Consider the following 15,400-nt stretch of genomic DNA (forward strand, 5'->3'; position numbering starts at 1 on the left):
AATTTACTAATCCAACCTCTATAACAAAGTGGGATAAAGGATGTCCTATTCTCTTTGAATTTTAAACAAATTTAAGATTTTCATCTCAAGAACTGACCAAAGCTTGTTTAGAATTTGGTAGGAATTTATTAAAGGTCTCCTTATGTGAGCATGCTTAGCCTCTGTTAACCATTTAGAAACTTAATACAGTATGTAGTTGTTACTCATAGATATTAAGCTATGCAGTCTCATAACTTTCAAGAAGGGGTGGGGATGTAAATTATGCTATTACTTAATGTTTGATCAATCATTCTGGATAAACTAATAATAATACATTTATATATAGTGCCTTTTCCATGCTCAAGGAGAAAGAAAAAAAACTACAGAGACCATAAAACAAATGTGTGTACTTACATAAGAAAACATTACAAAGGTGACACTTATTGCAATGCACCTTTAACACCAACTTAAACATTAAAATCTACTAACTTTCATTTAAATATTGAACAGCAATATATAAGTAAAAACAAGTGAAGTAATAACTAAGTTTTTTAATATCTGTATACATATGTAATGATTTAAATAAACAATCTTTAAAAAAAAATAAAGTTGACACAGAATTGTAGTTTCCAGAACTGGAAAATAACTTGATTAATAAAGAACTGAAAAATACATTTTAAAGAAGATTTTATTGGTATCATTTCATAATATTTAAGAATAAGTTGTGTGTTTTAGTCTTCCAAGACCCATTACTTCTTACACACTTCACACTTTCTTTACTTTGCCAAGATCACTTAATTTTACGGGATAAAACCAAACCAAAAAATTGCTAATATAAATCAATAAAAAATATAACATGAATGGGCTCATGTTTCTTGCTTTCTCATCATTACAGAATCAATTTTCAGCTTGTTCGGTACATAATAAGGCATTTCATTTAGCTCCCATCTAGCCCAGTTTACTGCTTTCTCAGCTCATCACAGACTAGGAAGCCAAAAACCTGTTTCTTCCATAAGCAACCCCTTCAAATATGCTTCATATAGTTTAGCTTGTCTTGTCCATCAATTTAGATTGTGCTCAGCTGTTCTTTTCTTGAATATTCATCAGATTACTACTCGATGCAGCACGTTTAGCTAAAAGGAGAGAAGAATGAGAACATGACTGTTAAAAACTGTGTGTGTATACAGTATATATAAAATGGTTTAAAAATGTTAGACTATATTAGACAATAAAATACACTAAAGACAGTTCAACAGGATTGTTTTTTAATATTACAAACTGTATGCAAGTTCCTTTTATTTTAAACCCAAACTCTAATTAATTAAAAAACATAAATGTACAAATAAACGTATAAATGACTAATTGCGATGATTTTACAATCCATCATCAATAATTAAAGCTACGTAGCTCTAATGTATCACAGGAACAATGACAAATAATATCCTAAGTGTATTGCATAATAACATTCTTAATTCGGCTTATTCTAATTCAGCAATGCTGGGGCCTGGAGACAGAAAATGATCATGGAGGTGGCATTTGTCGATCACAGGGTACACTCAAACATTCACAATGGGCCAACATGCAGCTTGCATATAAATATGCATGTAGAAGTAAAAACCTCCACAGTGATAAGGACAAGAACTGTACAAGCTTCACACAGACAGTGCCTGGGCTAGATCTGTACATAGAACTCTGGAATAATAGTATTAATAATCACTGTCTCACTCTGCTGCATAGCATTTCAAAACACGCATGTGTCTTCAAAATATATACCATAATGGCAAAATAAGTATTTAAAAAACATAAATAAATAAATACATAAATAAACAAACCGAGCATTAATTAATACAATTTTTGGCAGTTGCTCAAAAATGCATAAACAAAGATTTTATTCCTTGCATGGAAAGTGAGTGCTGAAAATGGATTACACAATGTTTGTGTATATACGCAAATACACAATGCCTGTAAAATGTTCACCCACTTGGAAGTTTTACTGTTAAACAACATTGAATCTCAATGGATTTATTGCGACTTTTCAAACACTTCACAGAAAAATTTCAAAATTAAAACAGAACCCTGTGAAATAGTCTAAAATATATCAAAATATAAAAACACAAAAAAGCTGATTGCATAAGTATTTACCTCCTTTATTATGACATGCCAATATAATTACTGTTGCAGCCAACTGGTTTAAGCCATCACTTAATTAGTTAACTGGAGATCATCTACCTGAAATCAAGGGGTTTTACATTGGTTGTGCTATAAATGCAATTGTATGAGGAAGATCCAATTGGTGTAGATTAAGGGTGTACTCACACTAGGCAAGTTTGTTACATACTGTGCCCAAGCACAATTGTCCACCCCCTCCCTACTACAGGCTTGCCTGCACTCATACTGTGCATAATGCTCTGGGCCCAGTCACGCTTTTGTCAAGACCATGTGACGTCGAGTTAAGCCAAAACCCAATCCAACATGAGTGACGGCATGTATATCAAAATAATTTTACTTATTTTGCGGTGGTTTGGAGTTGTGTAGAGCGGGATAATGCTCTGCCCTCGAACAGATTTGTTAAGTGTGCAGTGCAGCGTCTTGCCGTTAATAGAGTTGAACGTACGACATGATTTTTACAGCGACAAATGATGTTAAGGCAGGAATTTGCAGCTTCTCTTTCCAACTATAATTCACGCTCATGTGTAAGGCAAAAATAAAAACCTGTTTTTAACTGAAATGGTATTGAACGAAATAAGAATTGCACTGCCTGACTTGTCGCATCAATGACATCATGTCTGTTTTCCATGCTCAGGCATGCTTTTCCCTAATGCTACTGAACTGGGCTCGCCTCTTCCAAGTGGGCCAGGACAGGGCACTGTACGGTTGGCGCGGCACAGAGTGATCACACTAGTCAAATGAACCTGACTCTGGGGGAGGGGCAAAAGAAAAGATAGGAAAAGAGTTGGGGTTCCACCCTGTATATTGTACACACTGCAAACAAAAAACAAATAACAATTAGCTCCGGAGAACTGTCTGAGTCAGCGTCCCAATAGGGACAGGATAGGAAAGGAAGGTGCTGGGCTTTTATAGTTGCAGGGGAGGAAGAGGCGGGTCCATGAGGGTTCAAACTGAACTGAGGTCAGAAGGAGGGGTTGCTAGGAAGAAAGTGCAGGAACCTTAGGAGCTTTATGCGAGTTTCTGTTCAGGTGATCTACAGAAAAGGGAGAAGAAAGGTTTGTGCACTGCAATAATTCCTGACCTCGTTTTCTGCCCTTGATTAAGCCCTTTGCCTGCATTCCAAGTGCACGCGTGTGACTGGGGTTACATGTGGACAAACGTGCACAGGCACGGAACAAATTGCCAATGTGAGTACACCCTAAATCTACTGTGATTCAGTGTTGTATAATAAAAATATAAAATTCCAAGGCAGTGAAAACTTCATAGAAAAGAATATTTCATATAAACTTTATATAAGGAATATTTATTACAAAGAGTTGTTTAATATACTGTATATAACATAAAAATAAAGTCAGAACCATGACAGTGATTTGTGCTGAAATAGGACTACAGTAATCCCTCCTCGATTGCAGGGGTTGCATCCCAGAAGCGATAAGTGAAAATCCGCCAAGTAGAAACCATATGTTTGTATGGTTATTTTTATATATTTTAAGCCCTTATAAACTCTCCCACACTGTTAACATTATTAGAGCCCTCTAGACATGAAATAACACCCTTTAGTCAAAGGTTTAAACTACTGTACTCCATGACAAGACAGAGATGACAGTTCTTTCTCACAATTAAAAGAATGCAAACATATCTTCTCTTCAAAGGAGTGCCGTCAGGAGCAGACAATGTCAGAGAGAGAGAGAGAGAGAGAGAGACAGAAAAGCAAACAATCAAAAAATCAATACGAGCTGTTGGGCTTTTAAGTATGCACACCGCGATAAAGCAGCCGCAACAGAAGGGAGCAATGTAAAGGTAGTCTTTCAGCATTTTTAGAGTAGCGTCCGTATCTTCTAGGCAAACAGCCTCTGTGCAAACAGCCCCTCTGCTCACACCTCCTCCGTCAGGCGCAGAGAACGTCAGAGAGAGAGTGAGAGACAGAGAAAAGCAATCAAGCACCGCTTGGGAAGCACATTGCATATCACTGAGGAGTTTTATTTAATACGCAATACGTGCTCTGATTGGGTAGCTTCTAAGCCATCCGCCAATAGCGTCCCTTGTATGAAATCAACTGGGCAAACAAACTGAGAAAGCATGTACCATAAATGAAAAGACCCATTGTCCGCAGAAATCCGCGAAAAATCCGTGATATATATTTAGATATGCTTACATTTAAAATCCGTGATAGAGTGAAGCCGCGAAGGTCGACGCGCGATATAGCGAGAGATCACTGTACAGCAAAATCACATTTCACCCTTTTTGACAAATAAATAAACAACAATAATACTTGCTTAGGGTCTGTGTCATCACAACCAAACCATTACTTCAATAAGCTTAGGCCATAGCTCCCAACAAATGAAAACCAATGACAAAACATATCTTACACACATTGTACTTTCCAGAAATTCCTGTATATCAAATCATGGCACTTTTTAAAATTATTAGCTGTTCAAAATGGTGTCATTGTGTTTAGTGCACATTTTAAAAAATATAATGTAACAAATATTTTCATTTTAGCTTAAGAAAAACATGCTGTGCCACCACAACACTAGGATTGAAGAAAAAAAAAAAAAGCAGATATGTCCATAAAATACATGACAAATCCCTTTTTGCTCTAGTTATAAATCAATTTACTTTTTGAAAGTTTTGCAAAATGTCTTTCACTCGCATTGTAGCAGTGTCTAACTGTTGGAGCAGAACAACTTAGCTTCTTGTTTTACCTCCATAGGATTCCACCATGTCACAGTTTCTCAGTCTCTTTTAAAACATATTTGTCAATGCAGTTTATGACTTTTTAAAATTAGTCATATTTTTTTTCCTTTAATTGAGCTCCACAGACAGCCTCTATCAATTAGGCACTTGCTCTTAATAATTAAGATACATTTACATAGAACGTACGGCATGCTCAAAGCGCTACACAGAAACTCAGAATGAACAATAGGGTATATAAAACATTTCATCCAAAAACATCTACATGAAACATTAAGTAAAGATAAATACAAAGCTTGCGGTGGGTTGGCACCCTGCCCTGGATTGGTTCCTGCCTTGTGCCCTGTGTTGGCTGGGATTGTCTCCAGCAGACCCCCGTGACCCTGTATTCGGATTCAGCGGGTTAGAAAATGGATGGATGGATGGATAAATACAAAGCTTTGAAAAATAGAATAAACAGGAATACAATAAGAGACAACAAACCAGAATAAAAATAAAAAAATCTTAGATATCATCAAAACAAACATCATCATTTGTGATATAGACTAGTGCTGTCACAGAGCAGCAACATAATCAACATGGGCAAGTATGTAAATGTAAATCACATTTTCACCATCTTTCAAGTGGGCAAGATGGCAGCACCTAGTTCTTCTGCAGGCCTTCTGTGTAAAAGACACTGGACTTCTAAAGTATAGGAATACTACTATACAAAAGCCAAATAATATGGTGTTTGTGTACACTTTGTAAATATGAAATGGCATATCATAGCAGCACAACAGCAATAAAGGAACATCTAAGATGGAACCATTCTGGAGATTTTTTATTTTTTTTTTAAAGCAGACACCAATTCAGTGCTGTAAGCTCTAGTTACTTTTGTCAGTTCTGATTGGTGTCTCGCTGCATCCTACAGTTTGTTATATTCCTCAACATTGGACATAATAAAGAACTGGTCATCCAGTCAACAATGCAGTAGTTAGGCTAGTGCCAAGTAACAGGACAATTTATTTTTTGGAGAAAGTTTGTAATTAGCCAAAAATAATTAAAAATTAATCAATGGATGTTTTATTCAGTGACTGATTATTGTAAGTTTTATAATACATTATTCCCTTACTTAATGTTAGTTAGCAACTATTAATATATAATCATATACATACAGTATATATATTCTATGACTCCAGTGACAGAGAAGTGGCATAGAAACTGTAAAATATGCCACTAATATAGTATATTATTTTTAAGTGACAAGGCAAAGCAGTACAGTTGATTTTTTCCAAAGAAGAAATACTATGTGCATACCACAGATGGCTGCGGATTTCTCGAAAACAGCATCCTTCATAAATAAGGAAAAGAGCCCCTTGCTACTGTGAAGGGTGAGGGTTTCCATTTGATGATCAGCAAATTTCACCTAGGGAACACAATACTCTTAGGGCACTATTTTACAAATTTGATGGAAAAAAAATATACGGATACTCTACTGAGTATGAACGCAGCATTCAAAAGCATGGAATCGAATTCAAAAATCACATTCGCCACAGATGCCTGGACAAGAATTGCCACAGAGGCATAAATAGGCCGGGTTTATACTGCATGCAACGAGATGCATGCAGCTGTGGACGATACTGCTATGCAAGCAGTGTATGGTTTATACTTGCGCATGTACTTTATGTAAATATGGAGGATTCCACCGGGTGGCAGTGCATGATACCATCATGGTGAGAAAACAACGGTTGGCTTTGCTGTGTTATGAATATCCCAAAACATCCATTAAATCCCAAGGACACCTTTGTCACAATATCTCTGAAAAGAATGGATGCTTAATGATTACATCCATCAATTCAGGGACACACCCATTCCAGCAAGCATCGGGTGCGTGGCAAAAACAAACAATCCCTGGAAAAGGCATCAGCTCATTGCAAGGTGCATACAAGCACATACACACACTAGAGTCACTTTAGCATCACCAAAGCCCCAAACCTGCATGTCCACGGAAGGAAACCGGAGCACATTGTGGAAACCCACCAGGAAAACATGGAAACTCCAGGCTGGGAACACCAGGGACGAGACTCCCTGCGAAGCAGTGCTACCGCTCCTTTACTGTGCCACCCCCACACGTGTAATTATTAACTTCATTTAAATAAAAGCATGTATGTTACATTTTACAGATAAATCATTAACAGTATTAACACATTTCATTGTGAAAATGATATAAAGTATAAAATTTAAGAATTCTAAATGGGCAGAGAGCTGGAATATCAAATTTAAAGTGTTCTGTGCGGCAGCTATATCAATCAAGTAGTTTTTCAAATGTAATTTAAATAAAATAAGTGTTAGCATTCCTAAATATCAAAATACAATGCAGGGCATGGATTCTTAATGTGTCACAGAGGACGAGATTCCTCCAGTGTAACAAATGGAGAGTTTATAATCTTTGGTAGATTTCACTAGTGTCACATTAATTAAAATCACAGAAACTCATGTTGTTTTAATATTCCAAATCTGTTGTTGTTGTTTTTTTTATTATATATAAACATTTCTCCCAATTTTAAATCTTCCTGTGACAGCATTACATTCTTTAAAGTACCATTCAAATATCTGACACATGCTTTCACTTACTAATACTAATGATTTGTTGTTTGCCTTCAAAAGCCAAGAGAACGCCATAAATTCAGTGTTTGAAAATTTGTATTTAGCAAAGAAGTATGCCGTTTTGCTTGCTTTGCTAACTGCGTGTTTTGGTGATTAGGAGTCTCTCTTAACACAGTGGTTGGTTGGTTGGTAGGTAGGTAGGTAGGTAGGTAGGTACTTTATTAATCCCAAGGGGAAATTCACATACTCCAGCAGCAGCATACTGATAAAAAACAACATTAAAAAGAGTGATAAAAATGCAGGTAAAACAGACAATAACTTTGTATAATGTTAACGCTTACTGAATTGAACAGTCGTATATTGTGGGGGAGGAATGATCTCCTCAGTCTGTCAGTGTAGCAGGACAGTGACAGCAGTCTGATGCCGAAGCTGCTCTTCTGCCTGGAGATGACACTGTTCAGTGGATGCAGTGGATTCTCCATGATTGACATGTCATTCGAAGCACACACTAAATAAATTTTACTTTAATAATAATAATGATATTTTATTTACTCATAGGTGCCTTTCTAAACACTCAAGGACACTGAACAATAGATAAAAGTCACATTATAAACAAAAACTAAAAATACAAATCAGACAGAGCAATTGTAATCAAAGAGAGAAAGCAGTCTTAAACAGACAAGTTTTAACTTTTAGATTTGAAAAGTGAAAATGATTCAATATTTCTAAGCTCGGAATGTAGCGAGTTCCAGAGCAGGGGAGCACAGCAACTGAATGCTCTGCTCCCAATGGTGGTAAGACAGACGAAGGGGGCAGTCATGTGGATGGAAGAAGAGGATCTAAGGGTACGGGAGGGAGTGGCAACATGGAGGAGGTCAGACAGATATGGAGGGGCAGGGTTGTGGATAGCCTTAAGTTCTGCTTTGATTTCAAAATTCTCCTGTTACAATTTAACTAGAAACCAGTGAAGCTGCTGCAAGACAGGAGTGATATTGTGAATAGAGGGGGTTCTAGTAATAATACGGGAAGCAGAATTCTGGACCAGTTGAAGCTTATAGACGGATGTGAAGGTAAGACCAAAAATGAGGGAATTGTAATAATCCAGGCGAGAAATTGACAAGACTATGAACATGGATAGCAGTGGTGTGGGGAGTGGGGGAGGGATGGATATGATTAATGAAATGCTGGTGGAAATATGCAGACCGGGAGATGTTATTGATGTGGGACTGAAAAGACAGAGTACTGTCAAGGATAACACCCAGACTCTTAACCTGTGGTGAAGGAGAAACAACAACAACAACAACATTTATTTATATAGCACATTTTCATACAAACAGTAGCTCAAAGTGCTAAACAGAAGAATTAACAATAAAAAATGAAAAATTATCAGTTTTGGATAATGTTGATTATGTACCAATGAAGAGAACCTCAGTTTTATCACTGTTTAATTTAAGAAAATGTGAAGAAAATCAGAATTTAATTTCTGTTAAGCAGTCAATAAGCGGGGAGGGCGGGAAGGAAAAAGTAAGTTTGCTAGTGAGGTAGAGCCGAGTGTCATCATTGGAACAGTGAAAATTAATGTTATATTTCCGAAAGATATTGCCGAAGAGAAGGAGGTAAATAATAAAGAGGAGGGGCCCAGGACAGAGCCCTGGGGCACACCTGAAGTAACAGCAGAGGGCTGGGATATAAAAGTTTTAAGCTGAACAAAGTGTGGCCTAAGAAATGGAATCTGAACCAATCTAGTGGAGTACGTTTAATGCCAATCGAAGATAATCTATTGAGAAGAGTGGTGTGACAAATGGTGTCCAAGGCCGCACTCAGATCAAGAAGAATGAGAATAGTGATTAAACCAGAACCAGCTGCTATAAGGAGGTCATTAGTAATTTTGATAAATGCTGTTTCTGTACTATGGAGGGGGTGAAAACCCAGACTGGAACTGTTCATACAGATTATTATGAGATAAATGAGAAAGAAGTTGAATAGCTACTACTTTTTCGAGAATTTTGGAGATGAAGGATAGGTTAGAAATAGAACAAAAATTACTGAAATCAATAGGATCACCACCAGGCTTTTTCAGTATTGGGGTTATTGCAGCCGTTTTGAAAGATGAAGGAACAGTTCTAGTATTACGAGAGGAGTGAATTATAGCAGATATAAGGGAGGCCAGAGAAAGGAGGCAAGCTTTAACTAGAACTGTGGGAAGGGGATCCAACGGACAAGTGGATGGCTTAGACTTACAGATAAGATCTGAGATTTTTGAAAAAGAAGGAAGTTTCAAGGAGGAAAATGAGTGAGTAAGTGGACGAAATTCAAATGAAGTACTGGAGAAATCTGAACTGAGATACAGGTGTATCCTTTGGCTTTTTTAATTAAAAAAAAGACATAAGGCAATTACGAAAAACAGCCAAATAAAGGTGAGGTGGTAAAAAGTCTGGGGGTTGTGTCATATTACTAATCAGTGAAAACAGTGACTTGGTGCTACCTTTATTGGAAGAAATTATGCGAGTGTAATAGTTAGGTTTGATTTGAGCAATATAAACATTGTAATATACTATGTGATTTTATGCATCTCCTTGTGAACAAAGGGTCCAGTTTTTTTTTTATACCAACACTCAAGTTGCCAACATTTGGCTTTCAAAAGCCTAAGTTCAGGCATAAACAAAGAGGCAGACAGAGCAAGGGAGTTAAAAATACCATAGAGTCCAGTGTTACAGTGTGAGACCAGTTCTTCAGAAGTGGACAGATTATGAATGTCCATGAGGGAATCAAAACTAGATGAAAGAAAATTCAAATTAATATTAATATTATTAATTTACACAAGACAGGGAAACTTAGTAATTGAAAGAGTAAGTTTAACATTGAATGAGAGGAGAAAATGATCAGTTATGGGGAGTTCATCTGCTGTACAGTCAAGGGGGAAACTCCAGAGCAGCAGATCAAGTCCAAGATATGTCCTTTAGAATAAGTAGGAACATCAGTATGCTGCTGAAATCCAAAACTGTCAAGGCAAGATGTAAAGTCTCTAGTAAGAGGGACATTAATATTATTGATGTGTATATTAAAAACCCCCAGCAAAATTTTGTTTGGTGAGACAGTAGGTCGGTGTGTAAGAAAAGCAGCAAAGTTGTTCACTGGAGAGGAGTACTGTTACAGGCCCATTGCAGACTGGATAGCGAGCAACAGGACAGACCAAACAAACATGAACCAAACAAATATCCCACCAGTCTACACTGCAGGCGAGGACACAGGCAACCCAGACGTACAGATTAAAAAAACCAGGTCAGTCTCAAAACAGGGTTGGGCTGAAATTACTCCATGCACAACTGCAAAGAAGTGTCAACGAAGTCACCAGTCAAGCTAGAAATAACTGAAAAATAATGCTTAAAGAATAAGCCTGAAAACAGTTGGTCAGTCCATTAAATCATAAATTGTAAAAAAGTTAAAAAGTTACCGGCGTGCAGCAGCAACCAGTCTCGCCAGCATTTGCTCAACCACAAGTTGACTGTAATGACTATAATTTTGATATTAACTAATGCAGCAACTCACGTCATTGCTAGTACAGGCAAGACAAATAGCCACTTCAGCTGAAACTTGCGTTGATGTTTCTTGCTACAACTGTTATTTGCTCTCTTACAAATGTTTGACAATAAAAGTTAAATAATTACACCTCAATTGATCAGTGTCATTTTCATTATTTCACTCTCATGACATGCAGAAATCTGTTTCTGAATTAATATCATAACAGGAAAAAAGTGGCAATAATTTGAGCCAATATGTGCATTTTTTTGTTTTAAAAAACAAGTACGATTGCTGCAGTTGCACACTCCTCTACTATATTTTTTTAATCATCAACACTGAGACATTTTTATAAAGTAATTTTTATTTAGTTTTTCATCATGTGTTATTGTGCCTCCAGGAGTAATTTGTCTACTTGCAGTCACACATGAGTGTAGTATCACCTTTCTTGGTTCTGATACTGTTTATATAAAAATAAAAATAAAAAAAAACCTGGTGCTGTTAAGTTTTCATAACTTTAGTACCGAATTAGTACTGAATTTCTGTTTTTCGTGACACCCCTGCCTAAAAGTGTGAGATAAAGTACAAGCTCTTGCATTTCAAGCAAAAGGAAAAAGAGATCCAACCTTCTTCAGGCAAGTATGACACAGTCACTCCGCCAGTGTGCAGTCACAAGATTCAAATTGGAAATCCAGTTTTTGTTACAGTATGACTACAGAACATGCTTACATTTCCCCACTGTAATGCATAACTTCGCCCCTGTGGTCTCCATGGCTCAGGATAGCTTTGTGTCACATGCAGACACAGAAAACAGACTCCGTTTGTACGTTGATCTAATTCAGACTGTCCTAGTTTGTTATATAATACTAAGTATTACTTGCATTGATATTTGGATGTGTTTAAGTGTTAACTAAACCATCCTTTGCACTGTTGGACTGTAAAACAGATCACATTTTTGTGTTATTAAATTCAGATTCAAATAAACACCATTGTTAGTTGAACTTGCGTTTCTGCACTTATGTTTTGCTGCTAAGCATATCTGATTTGTTATATCTTATTCAATCTGCTCTACATTTGTTATCAAACCTTTATTCCTTAATTGGCTTTACTTTGATTTATATGAAAAGATTTTGATTCAGCATACCTTTTTGCACTTTTACACAACACAGTTATGACAATCTAATGTCAAAAGTGTTTGACGTTTGCTTTTTTATATATAATTACTATATATTTAATGAAGTAATCCAAAAATAATATATTGATTGTTAAGTTAGTCACTAGATTAGTCGACTAATTGAAAAAATTGCTAGATTAATTAATAATAAAAACAGTCATTAAATGCAGTCATAATATAGACACAAATCATCCTGAGCATTGGGAAAAAAAGGGTAAGCTGAAAGAAGGGTCAGCATGTCAGGGTAAGTTGAATGCCTTCCTGAACAAGTAAGTTTTTAGTTGTTTTTTGAAAGAATGAATTGAGTCAGCTGATCTCATTAAATTAGTGAGATCATCCTAAAGTATGGGTGCAGTGGAGCTGAAGGCTCTGTGACCTATAGAGCACAGTTTAGTTTTGGACACAATGAAATTGCCAGAATTGGTGGACCTTAGTGAGTGGAGGGAAGCATAGTGATAGAGGAGGTTAATTATGTACTTCAGGGCAAGGCTACTTATGGCTTTGTAGGTTATTAAGAGAATTTTATATTCAATCCTGTATGACACAAGGAGTCAGTGAAGGCGGTGTTGTGGGTCTGTGTAAGGACTCATACAGCAGAGTTTTGAACAAACTGGAGCAATGATAAAATATTAGAAGGAGCACCTTCCAGTAGGGAGTTACAGAAGTTGATGAGGGATAGAATAAAAGCATGGATAAGGTCAGCACTGAGCAAACACAAGATATGTTAAGGAAGTGTTAGTAAGAAGGGTTCTTATTGTGATCTATTTGGATACAATAAGAAAGGGAGGAATCAAAAATGGCACCAAGATTTGCAGCAGAAAAAGGAGGTGTGATGACATCATCAACAACAGTGATTGAAGAAGAGCCAATTTCTTTAAGCTGAGCCTTAGTGGCAATTAACATGATTTTGGTCACAAACAATATGGCAAAGGGAAAGCATGTAGATACACAACAGCAGAGGGCCAAGGACAGAATCTTGAGGAACTCCTTGTGTGACTAGCTCTGAGCCAGCCTTGCTGTTGCCAAGATTAACAAAATTTTTCCTTTTAGTAAGACAGGATTTAAACCACTTGAAGACAGTGACAGAGATATTCTAATGTCCACAATGGTGAACATTCTGTGTATTAAGCATGACAGCATCAAATGCTACACTAAAATCTAACAGAACATACTCGTTTGTCCAGCATCTACTACCATAATTAAATCATTAGTTACTCGAAGCAGAACAGTTTCACAGCTGTTAAGTATAACATACTATAACATACGCAATGCAATTCCAGACAATACTTTCTAGTTTCTTTGCTTATGTTCATGTTTAAAACCCTGTTGTTTATAGCTGGCTTTCAGGATCATTAGGGAACATTGCCATGTGGTGCATGGATAGTATCAGGTTACAGTCTTACTTGTTGACTGCCCCTTCATTTTCACCAAGGAGTAGGTTGACGTAAACAGCATTTTTTTTTCAGTTACATTACCTTTTAGCACTACTTACTATTTGGAATTTAATTACAGTGGGATGCAAAAGTTTGTGCAACCTTGTTAATAGTCATTATTTTCCTGTATAAATCGTTGGTTGTTACGATAAAAAATGTCAGTTAAATATAACATATAGGAGACACACACAGTGATATTTGAGAAGTAAAATGAAGTTTATTGGATTTACAGAAAGTCTGCAATAATTGTTCAAACAAAATCAGGCAGGTGCATAAATTTGGGCACCGTTGTCATTTTATTGATTCCAAAACTTTTAGAACTAATTATTGGAACTCAAATTGGCTTGGTAAGCTCAGTGACCCCTGACCTACATACACAGGTGAATCCCATAATGAGAAAGAGTATTTAAGGGGGTCAATTGTAAGTTTCCCTCCTCCTTTAATTTTCTCTGAAGAGTAGCAACATGGGGGTCACAAAACAACTCTCAAATGACCTGAACACAAAGATTGTTCACCATCATGGTTTAGGGGAAGGATACAGAAAGCTGTCCCAGAGATTTAAGCTGTCTGTTTCCCACAGTTAGGCACATATTGAGGAAATGGAAGACCACAGGCTCAGTTCAAGTTAAGGCTCGAAGTGGCAGACCAAGAAAGATTTCGGATAGACAGAAGCGACAAATGGTGAGAACAGTCAGAGTCAACCCACAGACCAGCACCAAAGACCTACAACATCATCTTGCAGCAGATGGAGTCACTGTGCATCGTTCAACCATTCAGCACACTTTACACAAGGAGATGCTGTATGCGACAGTGATGCAGAGGAAGCCTTTTCGCCGCTTGAGGTATGCTCAAGCACATTTGGACAAGCCAGCTTCATTTTGGAATAAGGTGCTGTGGACTGATAAAACTAAAATTGAGTTATTTGGGCATAACAAGGGCGTTATGCATGGAGGAAAAAGAACACAGCATTCCAAGAAAAACACCTGCTACCTACAGTAAAATATGGTGGTGGTTCCATCATGCTGTGGGGCTGTGTGGCCAGTGCAGGGACTGGGAATCTTGTCAAAGTTGAGGGCATGGATTCCACTCAATATCAGCAGATTCTGGAGACCAATGTCCAGGAATCAGTGACAACGCTGAAGCTGCGCCGGGGCTGGATCTTTCAACAAGATAATGACTCGAAACACTGCTCAAAATCCACTAAGGCATTCATGCACAGGAACAAGTACAACGTTCTGGAATGGTCATCTCAGTCCCCAGGCCTGAATATAATTGAAAATCTGTGGTGTGAGTTAAAGAGAGCTGTCCATGCTCGGAAGCCATCAAACCTGAATGAACTAGAGATGTTTTGTAAAGAGGAATGGTCCAAAATACCTTCAACCACAATCCAGACTCTCATTGGAACCTACAGGAAGTGTTTAGAGGCTGTAATTTCTGCAAAAGGCGGATCTACTAAATATTGATTTCATTTCTTTTTTGTGGTGCCCAAATTTATGCACCTGCCTGATTTTGTTTGAACAATTATTGCACACTTTCTGTAAATCCAATAAACTTCATTTCACTTCTCAAATATCACTGTGTGCGTCTCCTATATGATATATTTAACTGACATTTTTTATCGTAACAACCAACGATTTATACAGAAAAATAATGACTATTAACAAGGTTGCCCAAACTTTTGCATCCCACTGTATATGCATAAGAGAGCAAACTTGAAAATGTATATTTTAAAGTGGCATGTTTATTTAAACTGTTTACACATAAACAATGTATTAATTCACTGAAGAAACTGAAATCTATATGTTTCACTTGGCCAGACGTTTAAAGCATTGCACAGGCAACTCAA

The 15,400-nt window shown here is 37.0% G+C and overlaps 1 protein-coding gene across 1 annotated transcript in view; it reads right to left on the reverse strand.

Moving 5' to 3' along the window:
- Positions 1–649: 649 nt before the first annotated feature.
- ostm1 (osteoclastogenesis associated transmembrane protein 1) overlaps positions 650–15,400 on the reverse strand; it is a 42,594-nt gene continuing 27,843 nt past the window's right edge. Inside the window, exon 6 of the mRNA XM_039747894.1 lies at positions 650–1,112. Coding sequence (XP_039603828.1) covers positions 1,057–1,112 — 56 coding nt within the window. The 3' untranslated portion in view covers positions 650–1,056. The remainder of the gene's footprint in view (positions 1,113–15,400) is intronic.

The sequence above is a fragment of the Polypterus senegalus genome, chromosome 3, assembly GCF_016835505.1.
Source record: "Polypterus senegalus isolate Bchr_013 chromosome 3, ASM1683550v1, whole genome shotgun sequence".
Taxonomy (NCBI): domain Eukaryota; kingdom Metazoa; phylum Chordata; class Cladistia; order Polypteriformes; family Polypteridae; genus Polypterus; species Polypterus senegalus.